Source organism: Hetaerina americana, unplaced genomic scaffold, assembly GCF_022747635.1.
Source record: "Hetaerina americana unplaced genomic scaffold, ioHetAmer1.1.p SCAF_232, whole genome shotgun sequence".
NCBI classification, from domain to species: domain Eukaryota; kingdom Metazoa; phylum Arthropoda; class Insecta; order Odonata; family Calopterygidae; genus Hetaerina; species Hetaerina americana.
The window spans coordinates 321,795-346,674 of record NW_027286800.1 but is presented as its reverse complement, the minus strand read 5'-3'; the positions used below and the strand labels follow the sequence as shown (position 1 = coordinate 346,674).

The 24,880-nt window shown below is 34.4% G+C and overlaps 1 protein-coding gene across 2 annotated transcripts in view; it reads right to left on the bottom strand.

Moving 5' to 3' along the window:
- Nucleotides 1-8,501: 8,501 nt before the first annotated feature.
- Nucleotides 8,502-24,880, bottom strand: part of LOC139689450 (short-chain dehydrogenase/reductase family 16C member 6-like) — a 169,155-nt gene continuing 152,776 nt past the window's right edge. For both annotated transcript variants that reach the window (XM_071586576.1, XM_071586577.1), the window contains 5 exons: nt 19,853-19,963; nt 19,260-19,421; nt 15,673-15,755; nt 13,726-13,842; nt 8,502-8,660 (listed from right to left, as the gene is read on the bottom strand). In XM_071586576.1, coding sequence (XP_071442677.1) covers nt 8,555-8,660; nt 13,726-13,842; nt 15,673-15,755; nt 19,260-19,421; nt 19,853-19,963 — 579 coding nt within the window. In that variant the 3' untranslated portion in view covers nt 8,502-8,554. The remainder of the gene's footprint in view (nt 8,661-13,725; nt 13,843-15,672; nt 15,756-19,259; nt 19,422-19,852; nt 19,964-24,880) is intronic.

Below are 24,880 nucleotides of genomic sequence, written 5' to 3'. Positions count from 1 at the left end.
GCAGATCTCTCTCTCAAAGAAAAATCAATAATGATTATGATGTTATTCAGGAAGAGTACACGTTATTAGTAGAAAGCATGCCATGCATATTTGAAAACTGAACAAATAAGTGATTAATTATTTATTTTGGCATAGGATAGTGTGCATCTATTATATTAGGTTGAAGTAGAGAAGAGGTTAATTTTGATGGATTTTCTTTTCGTATATCTTGATCAATTGATGTAAATCCAAGAGCCATTTCAATATTAAGAGAATTTGTCTCTGTAACAAACCATCAGGCTGCCATGGAGCTCTCTCTCTTTGGTCATTAAAGCATCCTCTATTAGATTTTTGTGTGCTAATAACCAATTTATTCTAAATTTGAACCTTCAATTTATTACACATAAGTAAAAATAAATTTAATAATCAAATCATTTTGCCAGCTTTAATTCATCTAGAAGCTGCAGAATGCATGAATGTTGTTCTGTATGCCTTAATAAGGAACATGCTAATATTATTATTATGAATAATTGAAAAATAATTAGCATCTATCTTTCCAATCTGGAATAAATTAACCATGCTGCATTACCCCATATGTGGTCAAGACTTAATTAAGGAAAGTAAACTTGAGCACATAATACTTGTATTAATTAATGCACTTTGATTAATCATTATTATACCTAATGCTCGACTAAATGTGATGCTCAATTTTTGCCGACCCATTTTTTCACTACCGGGGATTGGTACCACGCCTATCTTATGGAGATCTAAGACATTAAACCTTTTCCCAATTAAAGGTGTGTCAGGAACAAGATAAGCAAATGAAAAAGATAGGAGAGCTGGAAAAAAAGAAAATTATGAAAGGAAGGAAGAACAAATGAAGCCTGGCTGCTTTTTGATTAGTATTCAAGAAATATGTATGTGATGACCAAAGCAAGATTTGGTTAAATTGATTTTATAAGAGGCAACTATATGCATAAAACGGAGCAAGTAATTACCATAGTATCAAGCTTGACACTTTCGTTTAAATACTCAGTGTAAAATATCCAAATACAGTTGAAGTATCAGGATAATGAAATATTTTAATCGTTAAAGTCCTATCATAATAACTAAAATTTTTGTTAAGTAATGATACCCAGATATCAAGGGTAGGATCAAGAGGAAAGGTAGGACACTCATGGTCTGTTCCTTTGTGAGACAATTGCAAAGGCATCTAACCCAAGTGGGGAGGGCATTTAAAGTGATAGTGAAAAAAAGAATACTAAGGAATACAATACATCTCAATCGTTTACACTAAGGAAATATGATGAAAGCAAATTAGAAAATCCATCCTGGCAACTATGGGACCCAGCCCAGTGAGCTGTATGTCATGCCCAGCAGCAGAGGAGGCAAGGCCTGTTCAGTCGTCAACATGTGCAATCTTGCAAAGCAGAATTGACGGTAACAGCTTGGAAGATTATCACGGAAGAGAACTGAATCAGCTAGAATAGGGATTTGGAATATTAGGACAATATTGTGGGCAAGGAATTGATGGTAGATGGAAAGATAAAATGATGGTAGATGGAGAGAGTAACAATAGATATTTTAGAGCTGTTCGAGGTGAGGTGGAAGAATTGTGGGTATAACTGGAGGGATAGATGTAAGAGTAATAGCGAAGAGAGCTAATAACGAGATAAGCAGAGAAGAGAGCTTGGGAGGATTGGTAAAAATATTGAACGTAAAGGTAGGAAGAAGCATAGTAAACAGAGGAAGTGTGTGATGTAATAGAAGTAAAAGCTAAAACAGCTAAGTTGGTGATTATTCAGGTGAGATGTGTACAAACAAATATTCATAGAGAAGAAGAAATATATGGGATAAATGATCAAATAGAGAAACCCACTGCAGGTGTCCCTGGAAGGAAGCATTTGACAGTGATGGTGGATTGGAATGCAACAGTAGGTGAAGGGAGAGATGGTAGTGAGGTAGGGGACTATGGTTTAGGAACCAAGAATGACTGTGAGAGAAAGTTATAGAGTTCTGTAGGAGACTGAGTTTGACCATGACGAACATTTAATTTTAAAACCATTATAGATGTACATTTACATAGAAAATAATATGGAATTCAGAGTATTATAAGTTAAACTATATCATTGTCAAGGACAGAAGTAGGAACAGAATGATTAATTCACACAGTTTCAGATTCAGTTCATAATTTAGTACCAATGAAGTTTAACATCAGATTCAAGAGGCTAAAACAGGAAAGACGGTAATGCAAGTGAAATTGAAAAGCATTAACCAAAATGATAAGAATGATGTGTTCAAGAATCTTACAGGAGATGGAATTGAGCGATATTGCCCTTTAATTACTGGGGTGCTTCCAGTCTCTGTTTTTAAATGCAGGCATTACAGAAGCACACTTTCTTTTGCTAATGATTTCTTAAATATTATAACAAGATAAGGGGCAATTTTAGATGACAGTTCTTTATACACGCGCGCCGGTATCACATCAGGTCTCGGAGATTTGTTGGGGTCGATGCTTTTAAGGAGTACTTCTATTCCGCAGGTGGAAAAGTCGATTGCTTTCATTGGCTGCTGAAATGTTTTCGGATGGCTCTCGGATATATTCTGTGAGCATGTTGAAAACATTCTGGAGGAATGAGTTTAATATGTTGGCTTTATCTAAACTGCTCATTACTTTATCCCCCTTTTCGTTGTTCAATGAGTTTACTGTGGACTTTTTTCACTGCACTTCCCTGATGTAGGACCAAAACATCTTTGGGTTATCATTTAAATGTTCAACTAATTTTTTCCTTTTGAATTCCGCTAGCACCTTCCGGTAGGTCTTCTTGGCAGTGGACCTAGATGCTTTGTTATTCTGTATGGTTTTGTTGACTTTATCTTTAACCCCGTTTTTTATTCTGGCATGGCTTACCCTTTGCCATCTTAGAGATTTCCGTACTTCGGAGTTGTACTAACAGGATTCCTTATTCTCTCTTATATATTTACTAGGCATGAAACTGTATAACTGAACTTGATATCGCAAGAAAATTCCAAGTATCCTCGAGACTCCTGGTTTTACTTACTGCATCAAATCTAAGAAAGGAACAGTTTAACTCACATTTTAAGCCATCATAGTCATCTTTATTGAATAAATTAAGCTTTCTCTTGGGTTTTTTAACTTTATCTCCACTTAGGGAAAATTTTGCATTTACAGCCCTGTGATTACCAATTCCGTCAATAACTTCTACAGTTAAGACCTTTTTGGGTATATTTGTAGCTAATGGATCAAAAATGTTCTTTCCCCTTGTTGGTGAATTGACTGATTGATGTAGGGAATTTGAGGGGAATGTCAACAAGAGGGACTCGCATAAATCCTTGTCTTTACCTCCATTTATAAAACTGCACCAATCCCAATCTATTGTGGGAACATTAAAATTGCCACTGATAATTATTCTATGCTCATTGTTGTGGGATGTAAGGCTTTTTATCTGCCTTTCCAGATCTGGTATTGAGTTAAATCCAGCCAGGGGTGGTCTATAATATGCACAGACATATATTATTTTCGTTCTGGGTATTTTAACTGAGACTCCAAACACTTTCTATACAGTTATCAGGAAATAACTCAGCTCTACTAATGCTAGAGATTTTAACCACAATAAACACTCCTTCTTCAGCTCTATTCTGTCTGTAGTTTCTATAAACTGTGAAGGACTTGGGAAATATTTCGCTGTCTGCGATATCATCTGTTAACCAACTTTCAGTTCCTATAATCATATCTGACTCTGTGCTATGAATGAGTTGGTGAAATAACTGACCTACACTTTGTAATATTGTCATCAGCAAAATTTAGCTTAGAATTTAAATTTACTCCACTACCTAACCTACACATTTGCCTAAAAAATATCTACAGTGCTCTAAGATTCTATGAGCCACCCAAACCAATACCTCAGGGGTTTAGTGGATCCCAGAGCGGTTCAAGGGAGCATGACATGACCCAAGCACTGGTCTCAAGTCCAAAAACTTGGCCCCCATGTCCCAACAGAATTTTCACAGCCTTCCATTCAGAGACTCAATACGACTCCAAATATAAGCACCACAGTCAGTAGCTTCTAAATCCTGCAAGCCATCATTCTTTTCAAAAAGCCTATTTACTCTCTCCTTACTCTCCCCACTTAGCTAACATTATCCCCTTTATCCTGGCATTGAACACCCTATTACCACCCCATGTTTTTCTGCCTACTTCAAGTTTCCCTTAATCATGTCTGCTTCTCTCCTGCCATTTTTTTTCTTCTTTGCTAAAATTAATTTCTCCATTCTTCTCTACACCCATATCTCAAAGCCTCTTAATTACACTCATCCTCTTGCCACAAAGACCAGATTTTATATCCAAATTAACTAAAAATTTTCTTAAACAATGGTACCCAAAATAACGGCATCAAACATAAATCATGAGAATAGTTCACAATAATTCTTAAATGCATGTTATAAACCTTGAGTAAAATCATCAAAGAGTGGAGAACAGTTATTTTAATAATGCATACTGGGTCTTGTACCTCAAGGAATGCTCTGATTTTTTAATGCTATCAAGATACACATGTGAAATACTATAAAGCAGGCAGTACTCTACTACAAGGATTGAAAAATAACAACTGAGTAACACTGAATCAAATAGATGTGGTTTGCAGCCTTAATTGCTCTAGAGAGAGCAATCAAATGTCACAGAAGCCAATGAATACTTGCAATATTTCATAAACAATGATCTATTCTCAGTTTGGTGCCAGCATGTGATTGAATCTAAATTTGGTGGAAACATTAAATGCAGGATTTATTCAATCTAATATTCTTGAAGTATTTCAGCTGTTATGGAAATTAGTTTGGCGGTAAGACAACAAAAACAACCCAAATATCAAATAAAATGTTAAAAGTTATTATTGGTATCACAGAATGAAATTTCATCCTCATAAGAAAGGTGTTGAGAAGCTATGTTATTAATATTGCTGGATTGAACACAAAGTTTTTGCCTACCAATTTTACTTTTGACAATGTTTTGATGGCTTAAAGTTTGGAATCCCTATTGTACGCAGATTCAATTTGCCAACATTTTAGAGAGGAATGAGAACAAATGCAAGGATTTTGACAAGTCATGATTATTATGTGAACCTAAAGAGTGGGTTTGGAGACCACATCTAAGTAGAGTTTGGAGAAGTTGAACATAATGTTATGCCATTATTGAAATAGAAAGAAAGACTCGTACTTTTCCACAGATTTTATTATACGGCACGACGCGTTTCACCGACTTGCGGCATCATCAGGTACAAATTTGCAAAACAGACAGAGCAAGCATATATACCCTCAGGACAGAGTGGGGGCGGGGAGGGTTGGAAGGATTTGAGGGGGGTGGGGGCTCGCAGGTGCGTTGATGGATTGTTTTGACCATCAACGCACCTGCGAGCCCCCACCCCCCTCAAATCCTTCCAACCCTCCCCGCCCCCACTCTGTCCTGAGGGTATATATGCTTGCTCTGTCTGTTTTGCAAATTTGTACCTGATGATGCCGCAAGTCGGTGAAACGCGTCGTGCCGTATAATAAAATCTGTGGAAAAGTACGAGTCTTTCTTTCTATTTCAATAATGGATATCAATTACTTCCACGAAGTGAAGCCTGAAACAATAGAATATAATGTTATGCCTTTCAAGTTTAGATGAAACTGGATAAAAGATGAAATCCCAATGCCATTAACAATTGGATGTAAAGACTAAGCTAGGAGGCAAAGAAGTCTTCAATAAGATAACAATATTATAATCAAAGGAATATAATCTAATGAGGAATAGACTGGTAAAATGTTAAGTTCTTTAGAGCTGTTATATGGTGCAGAAGACATGAAGTGAGAGGACAGAAAAGAATTAGAAATGTTTGATATTAGAGGAATGGAAAAGATAAGGGAGGTGTGGAGAGTCACCACTAGAAGACCTGTTGAAATAGTAGATCAAATTCACAAACACCAAATGCAGTTTTTCTATCAAGTTAAGCTCAATGGACCACAAGAAAGTATGGGCTCAGGGTAAAATAAAAGATCTGGGCCCAGTAACGTCACTGTACTGAGTTCCTGTACCTAAATTTAGACCTACCTAAATATAATATACAACTGCCCATTTCTTATTTTTAAATCAAACAAATATTGATAATGAAATAAGGACAATTTGCACTTTTCCACAGTTTATTTAACGTACGACGCGTTTCAACTCACAGAGTCATCATCAGGTACAAGACAAACTAAATAGTAAGGAGACCTTATTTATATGTACAGAAGATGTGGTTGGGGAGGGAGAGTCGTGTAGGGGAGAGGAGGAGGGGGGGGAGGAGAGGCGGAGAGGTTATAAAGAGCGAAAAATGGGGGGTTAATGACAGGAAAAACCGCAAAGTGGGGGACAAGTGACAGGACAACCGCAAAGTGACAGTTTCCTGTCATTAACCCCCCATTTTTCGCTCTTTATAACCTCTCCGCCTCTCCTCCCCCCCCTCCTCCTCTCCCCTACACGACTCTCCCTCCCCAACCACATCTTCTGTACATATAAATAAGGTCTCCTTACTATTTAGTTTGTCTTGTACCTGATGATGACTCTGTGAGTTGAAACGCGTCGTACGTTAAATAAACTGTGGAAAAGTGCAAATTGTCCTTATTTCATTATGATGAACTTCCACGACCTCAAGCCTGAATCTGTTGAACTTATTCAAACAAATATTAGTGTTATTGGCATAGAAAACTATGAATCCTCCACCATAAGAATAAATGAACACACCAAAAAATACATGCAAACGGATAGGTTGAAATAATACAGGGTGCAGCAACATAACTTCTTTTTTTTAATTAAATTTGCATAGGAAAAAAGGAAGTAATGTTGCCGCACCCTGTATTTTAATGGAACAAAAAATTGATAAAAGAATCATAATAGAATATTTAAAAAGTATCCTTTCACCAATACTTAGAATATAGTCCTATAATTGCAACAAATAGAAGAAGTGTAATAATGGTCTTTATGTAATGTTGGAGTCAATGAATAACATTGGCATTGTAAAAACAATCAAAGTATGTATTTGGACTTTCAAATTTGACAAATGAAAAAAATAAATTGGAATTTACCTTAACTATGCATTTCAGAAATGCTTTATATAATACGACACAATGCGTCAGAGAGTACATTAAGTATTTGAGTTGAAATTATGCACCATTAAATTGTACTATCAGTTTTCCACTTGTTTTGGATAAAGCAAAATCTTTGCATTGCTCCATGATTGCATTAAAACAAGCGCAGTGGGTAAGAAACAGAATATTCACCCCTGGTTACTAGCGTCATCTTAATTAAAATTAATACAGCACCTTTCAAACAAGTGCATCTGCAGGGGAAGTGTAATTCACCAGGTTTTATGAAGGTATCCAACTTTATGAAAACTCAAATAAATCCTCCACAACATCAGAAAATACAGTTTGATTCCATTACTATGTGATGACAGCAATCCATTATATCACATTATGGAATGCGATGTGTTGTACCTTTTGTTTCAGTGCATTATTGGCAGGAGCCCTTTGTCTCAAGTTAGTGTATTATATATAAATTCTAAGTGAACATATATTTTTATTAAAAAAGCTTTTCATTCGCTTCACAACAGTTTAGGATTAATCTTCAGCAGTTAGTTAGTAAGAATTAAAATATAAAATATGGTATTCTTAAATAAAAATAATGCACTCTGCATCAAAAATTCCATTTTTGGAAACCATGGACTTACTGCATTGAGGTGGATTTCACATTCAAAAGGACTGCACTGAAATTGAGTTTACATGTACCCCACTATAAATTTAGGTTGAAAATGCTTATTCTCCTAGACCAATGAAATGCTTCAATGCATGCAACGCTTCATCATATGCAATTTCACTTCATGAATATGTATTAGCCACATTGTGGACCATAAACAATACCACCCTTGTTATCAATTACATGACTGGTTAAATTATGAGAATTAGTGAATTGTTAATTGCATACATGATAAGGCACGTGGTACTGAGGTGAACTGTGCATGGATATCCCGTTAGATATTGCATACTCAGTTCCCTACTTTCCCTTTCTTAACAGCTAAATCACTCAATGCAATTTTATATTATGCGGAGCTTTATCAGAGCCAATTGATGCAGTAAAACAAAGGAAAGATTGTATTGTGGAAAGAGATTTACCTTATACAAGTGAAGTCTGTAAATAAAGTATTGTGTAGAATACAATTTTTCTGGAAAACATAATTTTTTCCCAAAGACTATACCTTCAATCCATTCAAAACACATACAGAGAGAGGATTAATATTAAGAATGTTAATTCAGAACCTAAACACATGAAACAGATTAAAACAAATAAAATTATGTCAGGTATTCACATCCCTAGATGCTATATGTACAGTTATACCAGAAATGAAAGAGAGAAATGCCAAGTACACCTGAAACCAAACCAACTCTACAAAAACTATAGATAAAAAAGTTTCAATGGGAAGAACAAATCCATTATTCACCTCTACTTAACCCAATGTCATCCAAATAATGTTATGATACCCTTCTAATCTCCTTTCTTTCTCCCAGTTCTGCCCTGGAAAGTGCTCATCGTTTCTGTGACACGCATTATGTTCTTTGCAGCATACGTGAGAGCTTGGAGCGGCAGAATACTAAAGGAAAAGATTTATATTTTCAGACCAGAGGAAGAGAAGATAGAGTTATATTAGCCACTAGATGCATATCAAATGAACTCCAAATCTCCATTATCAGCCATTGAGTTTGTTTAAACTCTGACTTTACCTTTTCATCTCAGACAAATAAATGTCAGGCATACACGGATGGAATTGACTTTCATTTGATAGTCACCTCTTGTTAGGTAATATTCCAATACAGTCGGTAATATACCAAAAGGAAAGTAAACAAAAGAACCTTTAACCAGGCAGCATCTTATGAACGTAACTACTCAAAATATAATTATTTCCACTTTGGATGACAGCAACCAAAAATTATATACAAGGAGGCATTATGCACCACAAATGCCATTATTTCCATAAAAAGTACACCTCTAAGGACCATTATTTAACTACCATAAGCATTTATGTACATATTTCCAATAATAATCCACAACCACAACAGATGATGTCTTATGAACTATGGTAGATATATTTGCATTTTATATTCACTTTTTACAGCAGGAAAAGAAAATTAAATTTTTTTGTAAAAAACTTTACATCTGTGAATTAAAAGGAAAAGTAAGATATTTACAAAATGCAAATTTGTTTAATCACAACATGTAGACCAAAAAGGCAGTCACCATGTAGCTTATAGCCAGATCTTCAAAGAGCGAGACAAAAAATAAGTTAACTCAGAAACTTGAACCCCTTGAGTTTTTATGCACAAAAATAATACATTTTTATAAACAATAATTTAATTGTATACATATTTAACTTAGCATAAAGTTGTGGTATACCATATTATTTAAAGTGAAAATGCATGCTTTGCATGAAGTAGTTTCCTTAAGACTAATGAATTAGCATGTTTCACATGGTACACATATTTTTATTTCACCCAACCAGTGTCCAAAAGTGCCCTTCAGCGAAAGAATCAAGATCATTCTTTACTGAGGAAAAATGGGTACCACAAAGAATATTTCATTATCTATAATTATGAAAACCCTATTCAATCGATAAATAAATCATTCCATATTGTCATTAGATCAAGTGCATGGGTAGGCGATGAAATTATGAACACCAAACAAATAAAGAATGAAAATCAAGACTGTCTACATAAATATGTGGTATTCAGAATTGTTAGATTATAGATATGTCAGTAAGCATATCCGGAAACATGTATATTTGATAGCAATATATATATATATATATACATATATATATATATATATATATATATACATATATATATATATATATACATATATATATATACATATATATACATATATACATATACATATATACATATATATACATATATATATATATATATATACATACATATATATATATACATATATATATATATACATATATATATATATACATATATATATATATATACATATATATATATACATACATATATATATATACATATATATATATATATATACATACATATATATATATACATATATATATATATACATATATATATATATATACATATATATATATACATATATATATACATATATATATATACATATATATATATATACATATATATATATATATATATATATATATATACATATATATATACATATATATATATATATATATATATATACATATATATATACATATATATATATACATATATATATATATATACATATATATATATATATATATATATATATATATATATATATATATATATATATATATATATACATATATATATACATATATATATATATACATATATATATATATACATATATATATATATATATACATATATATATATATATATATATATATATATATATATATATACATACATTTATATATACATATATATATATATACATATATATATATATACATACATTTATATATACATATATATATATATATATATATATATATATATATATATATATACATTTATATATACATATATATATATATATATATATATATATACATTTATATATACATATATATATATATATATATATACATTTATATATACATATATATATATATATATATATATATATACATTTATATATACATATATATATATATATATATATATATATATATATATATATATATATATTTATATATATATGGCATTACCCATGAAATACATAACATTGTAACACTGAAGACAACCAAAATGACCAATGGATGGAGGGAAGTCTGGGTTTGAATCGAATTCGTGACTTCTTGGGTGGCAGGTAGGAAAGCTAACATTGGGACCGGCAAAAATTTCGACCCTGCCAGGATTCGAACCTGGAATCTTCTGATCCGCAGTCAGACGCGTTATCCATTATATATATATATATATATATATATATATATATATATATATATATATATATATATATATATATATATATATATTTATATATATATATATATATCCTTGGGTAGATTCACATTTCAAATATGGAATTTAGCAATACATGTGTAAGGCTGAAATCCTAATGCAACAATAGAGCCATTTTAAAATCTCGGCAGTCAATCACAAGTCAACTGTCTTCGAGCTGGCTTTCTTATTTTAGCATGAATCTCACTAAGTCTTAGCATCTCATAGAGTGCACTAAACCCTGTGGCACATGGTGCAACTAAGCCAGATGCCAAAGGCCTAAGCTCAATAGCACTCCTAAGTTGTACAGTGACATCAGCATCAACTTGCTCACCCAGTGCCAACAGAAAGAAACTGATAAACATGAATCTATTAAGAAGCACATTCCTATACAGCAATTTATTTTCAATCATTAATCCATCATGTGACATAGCTATGACATTGCATACATACTCTTAGAGTATAGTTTAACAGTATGCAATAGGGGGATAAAATGTACTGAGATATTGGAGCAATGTTTATGGCAAAAATTTAGTTAAAAACTATGATTTTGATTCAAACCCCTGGAATTTGTGTTCAAAATTATTGGAAAGCCATCATCCTTGTAATAAACTATGCTAAAATGATAAACAATTCATGAAATTTCTATCCCCAAGCAAGAATTTAAATAAAACCATAAATCTGTGGAATAAAGAGCAGTAGCACATTTATTCATGCAAATAGCTGTTCCAATTTCATTATTATTTGTTATGAATCACTTCCTAAACTAAGTATGATGGCATTAAAATATACACAATAAGAGGTTCACCCAGATGCAAAAGGGTTAAGGTAGCATTTTTCAAGCCACTAAAGCAGTTAAGAGCGGCAAGAAAAGCCACTTGTAAAGATAATGTCATCAATTTTGACAGCGCTTACTAACACTAGCCCTAAGTATCATTAAATGCAAAAGTTTAAGCAAGTGAACTTTACCACCAATACCTGGAGATTCACTCAGCATATGCTTGAGAAGTTCATCATGAATTTCTCAGAGAACGCAAAAGTACAGTTAACCTTAACTTAATAAATCTTTATATGTAATATTTTCTACTTCCTTAGCCCATACACATTGATCAAAATGTGCCATCTATGATCAAGCCAAGTTTTGATTTGTAGAAAGAGACGTGAAATCAGCCCAAAATTTAGGTAAAATCAAGATAAATTGTGTATAAATTGCAGGTGGTATTAGATAAGAAGTTATCATTCCCAAACAAAATATATTAGGCAGAAATATAGAATTATTAAGTTCTTCAGAATGATCACAAAATTCAAGCAGAAAAATATAAGAAAACATTATTTATATAATTCCCCCGGCTAAGTTATTTTCTGCAGCAGCCACTCCTACATTTCAGAATTACATTTCTAATGCAAATCGGAGCAGCAAGATATAGAAACCATTTAGTACAATTAATATGTGAGGGGAAATTTAATGTTTGTACCCAAATTACATAGAATAGGAACAAGTAAAGACACTTCAATAAAATTAACTGAATTCACCAAAAAGAAAGAAAACATACTGGGAATATGTGAAACTCAAGTAAATAGGCAATTACAGAAAAATAAAGCTAGCATTATTCTTCTGTGGGTGTTCATGAAACTTCCAGTCACAGACAATAAATTTGCAATCACATCAAAGTAAATTGGAGTAGGCCAAGAGAAATTGAATGGTGATATTAAAAATAGCTACAACATTATAACTGATCAAATATTATTTAATACTCATTTTAATTTTATGAAACAAATTGTATGAGGATCTTTAATTTCATGCACTCCATCATTCTTCAGATTTTCCGGCAAATGTTTTCAAGATGCAGTGAAAATTTCAGCAAAATCATCCACCAAGAGAGGATGTAAGATGTGAAACTTTCTCATTTTCTATACTCTGTGCTACTATTTGGATTTGAATGTATATTATATAATATATCATATGGCATAGTGTTAATTGGAAGTAAAAGGAGAGAGTAGGACATTTTATTTTGGGGAAAAAATTTTTGGTCAGTATCAGAAAGAAGACTCATTATATACTGTATACTAATTCATAGATAAAAAATACAATACCTAATTACCTAGAAGGCTTAAAAAAACACCAAAAAATGATAACTGAAAAATAAATGAATTAATATTGAACAGTTTTTCTAGCAATGCAGTCCATCATTTAAAAATTATTGAATAATTGGGCCAATAAATTCTCATAAATCTCAAGTAACAAATAGTTGAAAGTGAAATTATAACAATTCCTTGGAGGGATAAAGCTAATGGTGACAAAAATTAATAGCAAGGGTTTGCAAATAATACATAGCAACTATTAAATGACCACATTACATGATCGATTAAAATTAAAATATGCATTCACTGCAATTTTGTGAGTACATTCAATGAAAAAACCAAACTTAATATTTCAAATGCGATAGGAATGACTGAAATAAGGCTTGTGGCTAAAAGAATTAAATAAATTGGGCATTCAAAATTCCAGTTCATTTCATTCAAGATGAAAGAAATGCTGATACTGACTGACTTTACTCAAATGAATTCAATTGAAATTAACTTTAACCCTTTCTCAAAAGGTAATTGTCGGTACCAATTGAATTTATATTCACAGAATTGTTGACACAGTGGCTCATCATTGTTTGTACTTACTATTTAAGGGCAATGAAGATCTTGAGGTAGCTGGGGATAATGAGATACTTATCATTAGTGAGGATAGCAGCCACAATCTTGTCAACAACATAGGCTGGCTCCAGAATAGGGAATAACCTGCCAAAGATAATGGCTTTCATTAGTTAGCCACTCCCTACTCCCAGTACTGAGTTAGAAGGACCTATTTGCAGGAAATCACATAATACTTCCTCTCATGAGGCTTCTCTCAAAACACATTCAAATATGTTCACACATTTAATGTATGATTGTGACACTCTATGACCATGATTTCAGTGGGATAATATGAACACTTGTAAATTAAAAAAAAATACCTTGGAAGGATAGCAAGTGTCAAGAATTGTGATTTATTATATTATAGTTTACACTGCATGATTTCAAAGTGAAAAAATCATTTGCCTTGCCTGGGACTTGAACCCAGATGTCCGGACTAGTACTTTAGCCAGTTAAGCTACTGAGGCATCCTCTTATACACTGAAAGGATGCCTCTGCCGCTTAACTAAAGCACTTAAGTCCGGACATGTGCTTTAGTTTGCACTCTGCTGGGCATTGAGGGATTCAGATTTGCATCCCAGTCAAGGGGAATGATTTTTACTCTTTGAAATTGCTTGCATTGTAATGTGCATTAGCGGATGGCTCCATTATAAGTTACTGCAATGGCATCTTCCAAAGTTTCATTGAATATAATAATTTGTCCACTGAATAGTTCAAGATAGCTCTTCAGGGTCCCGTTGAACCTAAATCCTAAGGGCACTTCAAACAATGAAGCCTATATAATTACAAAATAAAGCTTCGGCAGAATATTTATTGGTATTATTTGAGAAACAATTTGATGTTTTTAGGCCATTTTCTTTTCAATCAATTGCAAATGAAAAATAATTTATAAAATTAACAGTGTCAGATTCAACCTTTTGATATCTCATCCTGAAACTTGAATAAGAACTTCGTGAAGTTCAAGAATATTACATACTTTGGTATGACTGGTTTATTTGAATAGGTACACTTTGCATTCTCACGGGTTCATCTTTGGGTTTAAAATTTTTTTGGGACATGGATATATTTGTCAATTGATTTTCACCAAATTTAGATGATGAAATAGTAAGTAAAAATTTTCCATTAATTCCAGGTATATAAAGTAAATACTCAAGTAGTTAAAAATAAAATACTTTCTTTTAATATCCAATAAGGGTGATTGCTTATGCTATATAATAAGGGTATTCATAATTCTTATTATTAATTCCCAAAATTCATGTTTCACTTGAAGCAAAATGATAAGAGTACATTACAGTACATGACAGTAGCCATGGCTGGTACATTTATGGAAATAACAAAAATGCACTCTTATGAGCCAAAAATTTCCATTTCCACTCATTTCAGAGAAAAAATGAATTGGACTTGAAAAGAATGAGGCCTGTCAAATGGACTAAGAGAATCTCTGTAAGATGTATCTTTTTAAAATAAAGTGAAGAGATAAACTTATTGGTTGTACACTAAGGCATTACAGTTAACAGAACACTACAGGGAACGATCATGAAGTGCATGCAGCATAGTATGTAAATTTAAAAAGTGTCAAAGGTAAGGAAGAAATGAATGAGGCCAGCTGAGAAGAAAATAGAGCTGTAGCCAAGCAATTTCTGGAATATTTGGATGGTTTAATATATTTATGGCCTTTTGGAACAATATTTATTTATATAATAGTAGGAATAAAGGCAACCAATCAGGAGTTTTGGTATCAGTAGCACAACATTGAGCATATTTCACATTTTGAATCACAGTTATACACATATCGTACATAGAATATGTTTCACATTCTATCAAAATATTATTGTGCGTGCTGAGATAAATAATTTTTCTTTATAATACTTCAAAATAATTTATGCTACCATGAAATATGAACTGTATACTCCAATAACATATCCCATGAAATACCTGGATTTTACTCCTTCAAACATGCCTGTATTAATGTAATACGGGCAAACAACAGTGGTATGAACTCCGTTGATACCAGAAACCTGTTGACAAAATATGAAATCTTATATTAATTCAAAATGAGCCAAAAGAATTCACCAATAAAAGCACAAAATATTGACCAAAATCAACATACGTATGTTGACAGTCAAAGTTCACTTCAATTGACCAAGTATTATCACAGGTAATCAACTCGTTAAGGTAGGTATTGAATGGATAAACAAATCATTTTTCCCTCCTAACAAAACACAATCCAACATCCTTTATGAAGCATTGACATACAAAGTATTTACACTTTCATTAGCTATTTCAAATACTATAATCATACATGCATTATGATCTAACTTTTATGACATGGAAAACCAAGGATAGCATTTACACTTTATTAGTGTCCTAGACGAGTTTTGTCACAGAGTTATTTCTTCTTTGGGGTTATCTAACACACCAAAAGAAGCCATGTATATTTAAAAAGTGGCAGGGAGGATGGACCTCATTCCTGTAAAATTCTTTCAGAGGACCAAGAGGAAGTTCAATGAGTTAACTCACAAGTTATATAAGCATCCATAAATTAGCTATATCTAATCAAGGATTGATAATGACAATACTGCTACTATGTCAAGTTTGTTTCTCAGCATTGGAATGAATAAATTAGTCATGGGTTGAATCAGGGATGGGGAGAGACAGTGAAGGGGCAAAGGGCATTTCAGATAGCAAGAGACTATATTGGTTATAATAGGTTCTTCAAAAACACATGTGCAGTATACATACATATATATAAGTATACATACATATTGCTCACATTTCATGGAGGCACCTTATCTTGAAAGGTGCATTAAAAAACCATAACTAGAGAGCTTGATGGAAAATTATAAGGCAGGGGATAAACATAAGTAAAGGTTTAAAAAAATTCTTTTTTCAAGAACAATTCAAGTGAAATTCAAGAAAAAATTTCCCATTAGCCTGCAATATGTAGGTGTTTAGAGATAGGGTACATCTTGAACAAATCCCAATTATTTCGTGAGCGTAGGTTTTACAATGAAAAGTATAAAAAAATATGGATGGATATACCATAAAATGGTATTAACTATAATTGCATTACCTATGGTGGGTATGCATACATAGTAAGTGCTTATCATAAATAGAGTATGTACACGTATGCACCAATTAGAAATACCTTAATGACTAATTTTTAGTTCACTACAATAAAAACTAATGGATGACTTAATAGACAAAAATAATTAATGCTATGAATCATTTTAAAGGAGCATTTAGTTTTAATAAGAAAACTCCACAAAACCATTATAATAACTCATCAATCGATAAACATTCATTCATCTCATGATCACTAACATTTATTTTTCATATTCTTGGGTGGGCATTGGAAAACCTTAGGGAAACTTCTACTGGCTTCAACAGAAATTCAGACCAAAAACCAAAGTTACAGTAATATATTCTACTTAATTCTATTGTCTCACAGCATTCTATTCCTAGCAAGCTTTTTTCTACTGAGCACTCTTCAGTAGTCTAGTAAACTTCAACTGTTTTCTGAAATGGGTAAAGCATATTGAGATTTCCACTGTTACTTGACTTAAGCAGATTTAGATACAATGCCTATTATTCAATAGAAAGTATTCTAAGATATACTGGACCCAGCTGGGTATAGGATTTCAGAAGAGCTACCGAACCTGATAGGATGTTTCAAAAAAGTATATAGCCTACGGAATACAAAAGATAAATAATAAGTAATAGGTCCCACTAGCAATGCTGTGATATGGTTTCTGAAGATGAATGAGATAGCTTACATCATGCTTCAATGGTGTCAATCATACTACCTTGATCAAAAAGTTCCCGGAATAACCACCGTGTGGCGCTCCCATCGTTCCGATTTGAGTTCTGTTTTTTTTGTTAAATTGGTACATCTGTTGTTGATATTCCCTTTAAATCTTAGTGTCATAACTTGACATTTGCAAAAGTTACGTAGCCAAGAGTACATCTATCGCTGTGTGTGTTGGCGATTTTTTACAATTTCAGAAATGGATTTAAATTTGCAACAACGAACTTGTATTAAATTTTGCGTAAAAACGGATTTAGTGGCGCACGGACGTTGGAAATGTTGGAAAAGTGTTTCGGCAACGATTCTCTAAAAAAAACGGTCGTTTACCAGTGGCACGAGCGGTTCAGAAGTGGTCGTGAGTCAATCGAAGATGATGAACGCAGTGGCAGACCATCGACATCGAAAGTCGGTGAAAAAATTGATAAAGTAAAAGAAATGTTGGTCAATAACCGCAAATTAACCATCAGAGAAATAGCGGAGGACTTGAACATTGCCTATGGATCCGCCCAAGACATTGTGGTTAATGATTTGGGTTTCCGTCGTGTAGCAGCAAAAAGACCTCAATTTCATGCAAAAAAGAGACCGTGTTGACGTCGCAAAAGACATGATTTGCGAGGCTGAATCCGATCCCACATTCATCAAAAGGATCATTACTGGAGACGAGACGTGGGTTTATGAGTACGACACGCAATCCAGACATCAGGCAAGTGAATGGCGTTCACCAAATGAGCCGAGACCAAAAAAACCACGTCGTTTTCAGTCAAAAAAGAAGGCAATGCTGACGGTTTTCATGGATTACAACGTTGTAGTGCATCATGAATTTTTGCCAGAAGGCCAGACAGTAAACAAAGAGTATTATTTGGGCGTTATGAGACGTTTGCGTGAAGCAATTCGCCGAAAGAGACCAGAAATGTGGGCAGAAAACTCGTGGATTTTGCACCATGATAACGCACCGTCGCACAGTGCTATCATTATTCGTAATTTTTTGACGAAAAATGCAACAAATACCATCCAACAGCCACCGAATTCACCTGATTTGGCTCCCTGTGACTTCTTTCTGTTCAATCGAGTTAAAAAACCATTACGGGGAACGCGTTTTAGCAGCCGAGAGGAAGTAATGGAAAAATCGCAGGAAGCACTGATGGACATACCGAAAACCGAATATAAAAAATGTTTCGAGGATTGGATCAAGCGCTGGCATAAGTGTGTTGCAGTCGATGGGGATTACTTTGAAGGGGACAATATAGATTTAGATGAATAAACTTGTATTTTTAATTTTCTGAATAAATTCCGGGAAATTTTTGATCAAGGAGTATATCAAAGTTTTGCATCATCAACACATTAATGAATACATCTAAATAAAGTTTGTTCAGGAAATAATGCTTGGGAATGAGTTTTTCCAGAAAGCAAACTGCATTTGTTATTCTTGTTGGGAAAAATGTTTTTTTGAATTTCTCTCAACAAAACTTAATATCAACTTATCAATTGAGCCTTCAAGAAAAAAAAACTAGGTTACATCTGAACAGGATATCAATGAAGCAGGGGAAAGTGAACTACAAGTTTAACATATAAAAAAAGTAAATAGGTTCATATTAGCATTATTGCTTACCATTTGAATAATCTAAAAATATTTTGGTCAGTAGAACAAAAGGGAAACAATAATAATATTGTTAGCAAACTATTAACAAACAGGACTGTGAATCTTCCAACTTACCTCAAGCTCCAGTCTTAAGGCTTCATCAAAGCCTACAACAGCAAACTTGGAGGCACAGTAATCAGCCAACTGATTCACCCCAACAAGTCCAGCTAATGAGGCAATTGTGACTATGTGACCATGGTTATCATTCACCATGTCTGGCAAGAAAGCTTTGGCAGTCTGCAAAAGCATTAGTAACAACAATTCATCAGCAAATGGAAACAAAAACTCTTGTGCATATTCTTCCAAGAATCATTATTTAAACAATTATAGCTTTGACATATTTAAACTAAATCTTAGCTGGCAATTTTCTTAAGTTTAGAAATAAATTCCCAGGCTGAAGAAGTAAATGCAGAGTTTTTTTCACTCAATGCTTATAGATAAATTGTATTTCCGCAAAAAAATTGTGAAAACAACGCAATTTCAAAATAAAAGAATTAAAAAAATGAAATAGCAGAAATATATGTATTTATAGCCTTTTCCTGGCAAAAGGGATCGATATCATTAGATTGTAAAGATCCTCAAATTTAAAAGATAGGCTTGTGGTTTATGTCTCTTAAGATCTGGTCCTTCCTTACAAAGAAAAAAATTAAAATGCTGCATATACTCACCCAGAAATGGGCCAGGACATTAACGTCAAATGTCTTTTGCACCATGACATCTGGAGTATCAAGAAGATTTTTCCCAGACACTATTCCTGCATTGTTAATCAATATCCTCACCTGGAATGGGAATGGAATAAAAATCAAGCACTTATCGTCACACTAATCACCAAGGGGTGCATGGAATAATTGAATTAATACACTGACATTTATTAAGTAGATGCGATGAAGATTGAAGCTTATCTCTTATTTGAAATATATTCAATTCTTATGCTATGCAGGGTAGCAGGCAATTATAATTTGGGCAAATAACAAAATCAAGGATAATTAAGATTCTTCACAAACAGTGACTGAAATTAGGCATTAATAAACCTTCCATCAGATTATGCCTGAACCCCCACCCCATACCACCACCTTCAGGCAACGTGAATAAATTGTCAAAAAGCTTTAAATAGTGTTGGTAGAGCCTCTATTTTTTAGAATATATCACACAAGGACATTTCTAGACTTTTGTTCGCCATTCCCAAATCTCTCTCCCCTGTGGATTATCTTTTAAGCCAATGTCTTCATCTCTATGTATATTGGAATCCCTTCTTTCTTCCCTTAAACTTTCCTATCTCCCCTTCGCTTTCCTTTTCTCCTCCATATCCTTTTCTCTCCCTCCCAGTCCCTTCTCATCCAGCCCCACAAGAGAGTTCATGACCACATCTCCGCGGCACGGAAATGGGAATCCCTGAACTGTATTAGTGCCCTTTGCGTAGCATTTTCGCATTAAAATTTGCACTGGAATGAAGCGTAATATGTTATAACATTTTTCTCTTATCTATTGACGACGTTCCCTCCGTTGATGAAGCAAAAACCTTCCCCATATTGAGCAAATGGAGACGCCCTTGCGACGGCTTTTAGGGTAAGTTGCAGACGCGGATGCCTACCCTCAATGGAACCGAAGCGAATTGTACACTTACGAGCCAAGCTGAATGGTAGAGCCTCCTCAATTACGATGTGAACCGCACAGAACACGGATTCCTTATATTTCGAGAGGAAACATGATCTCACAAAACAACTACTCCATGCGCTCGAAAAACCGAATGAGTACCTACAGAGATGATGCAACGACTCGCCTTTTGCTTCCCTATAAAATAACGAGCATGTTGGTTCCAAAGTACTTCAGCCGATCTTTTTTTTGTTTTGGTTCTTAAACTGGTTTGGTTATTTCAAAGCTTAGGCTTTGGAACCATACGAAACTACTGTGCTTCTCATCAAAGTCTTCCACTAATCTTTCCTTTGTCTTTACCTGGCGTATGCGTCAATTTTGCCCATATAAAATCACTGAAAAATTAACCCGAATACTTTATAACTACGTGTTTCACAGAAAAAAGTCACCATTCACACGTAAATGTCACTATTTCCTTTTCTGCTCAAGTAACCACCGTTGCGAGTGTCCTATTTGCGGCTATTCCTTTTGACGATGCAATTTTCTCGTAATGTCCTCGTTAGTATGGCGATTTTCCCACAGTATAAGTTTTGAATGTAGGAATTGCCCCACCTCCAGTAATTTATTCCCACATGCTTTAACGTTCACATTAGCTTCCCAACTTCCTCAGAATCTCATCTCTTTCCTCTAACGATGACAGCAAACCCTAAATCTTTCTCAGAGTATTATGTAATAGCAATGACAAAATTGTAGTACGTGGAAAGTAACTAAAAGTGATGTACATATAGCCACTGCCTAGGAGATTGCCTAGATGATGACGAAGGTGGTGGAGAGATCATTTGTATAGCCTCACTGAAGGGCATATTCGGTGGCCCTGCCTCCTAGGATACGATAATTTTCCTGGTACGCGTTCCCCAAAGGACAATTTAACGGTTACGTAAAACCACGGGGCAATTAGTGACACAAAAGTCTTATGGCTAAGAGAGGCCATTCCCGTGAACGCTTTCATTCTGAACTCATATGTATGTTTTCCGCCACTTAACGCATCTTCCGCCGACGACCTTCGACATTACTCTGCGGTGGCGTCGGCCGCGTTGCCCCACGTCCCCCGTCAGGCGCCAACGAGGAGAGATGAGCAATGCACCCGGGGTCACGGACGCCGACGTCTGCCCCGAAAGGTCTACCCGAATAAATATTAAATAATGCTTCCTCAAGGTCGTAGCCGGGGGCCGTATTCTTTCTATTCCTTTACGCTCCTGTCTAATTAACGCGCTTTGGTGGGATTGGCCAATTAGCACCGATGTGATACCCAACCATTCGACGTTGAATGTGGCCGATGCGGGGAAACGGTGAGGTCACTGGCTTCAATGGGGGCAGCGGGAGATGAGGCAAGAGGGGGAAAACAGAAGCCACGGGTGGAAAGGGAAACACGACGACGAGAGGTCACCATTTCTCTGTACTGATTGACTTGATTCTCTAAGTACATGTCAATTTTTCAAGTCCTTACAATATGCTCGTAAGCAACCTTCTCGTGACGATAAATCTAAATAAAATTCAGCCCTTAATAACTTTTCGTTATTCCATGCCACAATATTTTATTGTTACACAAACTTCTACTTGTCCTGCGGTGCTATGCAAGTTTTTGTAATAAAAATTAATTTTTACGATATATCTCGTCCAACTCACATCACGCCCGTAATTGACAATGTAGTTGGACTTGGATTTTTTAAAATTAATTTAAATTATTTTTATACTGCAAACGTCTGCTAAACTAAGTTCTATGGGTTAGAGTGCCACCTCGGTAATGGGTTCTTAAAATAAACAAGATTTTCATAATGCATTGAAACGAAATTCCTCCATGAATTACCGTAAAATGCGACCGAAATGGAAATCCCTCATCCGGAATTATTAACTTAAAAATATATCATATTGAGGGCAATGAATTACTTTACATTGCGAATTAATTTGGCAAAATTTGCCATTCTAGGAATCACCAGGAACATCCTCGGTCCTTCATAGAGTGAATTGATCTCCTAATCAGCTGTAATTATTAATGCTTGGAGAATCTGAACTAGATTCCCTGGAGATATACGATCTACTTCAAATCGGGCCTAATGAAATACAAACATAATATTATACCAATAGTTATGAAAATAATAGTAGTGTGTATACTTGTATAATATTTTCCAAAATAATCGGAGGTTTTTCGTCTAATTTCACTAACATTTCACATAAATATCTTCCATTTGTAATTATTATCATACAATGGAACAAAGTAGAATGAGAAATGAATAAAATAAATCGATGGCTACGTTTACCTTAATCACCTACGTGCAATGTAAACGTGTGTAAACTTCAGCGAGAAAGAATTGAGCGTGAAATAACGTGCGCAAATTTAGTATGGTTACTCGGAAAATTTTAAATTGTAAATCCTTATAATCAAACAAATTTAAGCGCTCGTCAATTCCTTAAAAATTGATTTTGGATAGCATTACTCGGTGTAGAAACAGGTGCATTAAAAAAACCTTTGTGGCGCAAGAATTTCAAGTCGAGTGGGTCGCATAATTGCAAGGATACTGCGATCGAAAGTGGGAGAGATCGCTAAAAGAGTAGTATTCTCGGGAGGTGTTCCCAAATTATTTGAAAAACAATTGGTAATCGCTTAACGACAGAAAAGTTTGCAGAGTTCCAAAACATTATTTGTTATGATGGTCGCCGAGTATGCGATATGGGATTCCTCTTGCATGGGAAAGACGTCAATTGCACCATTTAAGAGCGAACATTAAAATCTTCCTCTGATCAACGATAAATATTTAACTTGTAGGTAGAGAACGTGTAATATCCATGGTAGAGATTCATAGAGCCAACAAGAACAAACTGAAAAAAGTTAAAACTTCTCGTTAACACTTAATATCCTCAGGAGAAACTTTGAGAAACTCCACTTCAGATAGGGAAACAATTTGTACAGCCCGCAGAAGCAATGCTTCATAAAATAGGTTCCCAATGTTCCCACCTCAACAATTCAAGTAACACCTCAAGTAAATAATGCTTGTTGTTCCGTACTCTCTCTCCTACAAATGTTCTTTCCCCACGAGTTTCAAGAGCACGGCTTTTTCAACGACTCCCTTGTTCCCGTTTCAATTGACGTTCGCGCATGAAGATATGAAACAATGCCAGAGACAAAGAGCGGCGAAGATATGAAGAAATGCGAAGAGTCAAGAAAGGGTGACATTTCTTACAAGCACAGTGAATTGCCTATGATTCACGAGTATAGTATCTGCTGCGAAGTCACAAGTAAGACCGTCCGACTAAGAGGAATACGTACCTACGAGAGAGAGGACGGAATTAACTTATTCACCCAGACGATTGGATTCCACCACCGCTTAGATGTGCATAAATAATTTAATTTACACTGCCATTGCTCCAACATTATTTCGCAGTTTAACGATTATATGAGGTTTTGCACGCTCCCTGAAAAATATTAGGCATTATCATGGAATTCTGAGACACTTTCGACACATTGTTTCACTCTCTATACTTCTACGCTCCTCCACACCACCCAAAACGATTTGATATACCCTGAATCTAAAGTTCGCGAGGCACTATTAGCGGTGCGAAATGCTGGCGAGCAGTAGTTAAAGTTTGACTTAATTGCGATTTCCTCAATAAATTCCATGTGCAACTGAATGCTCAAAATTTTAATCAGAATGGCCGTCTAATGTTGGAACATCAAAACGGTAAGCAATAGGTTATCGACTGTTACTCCACACTTACTTATTGATTTGCCAAAGATTTTCGTAATTATTTTCATGAAAAATGTACGTGAAAGGCTTGTGATCCTTTCTCTCTTCATCCTTTCCCTTCGCTTACCATAACATCCACTCTTTTATCACCGGCTTTCACTCCCTCCCACTCCTCAATATTTCCTTCACTTGTTAAGACCTCGACTTCCCATCTTTTACTGCCACTGTCCAACACTTCTTTCGCCCTTTCTTTACCCAGCAGAGGTTCTCCATCTCCACAATCACCTTTGAAAAATTTCGAATCCCCATTTCATCACTTTTCTTCAAAGATTAAGTCTTGCGACAACACAGCACGAAGCT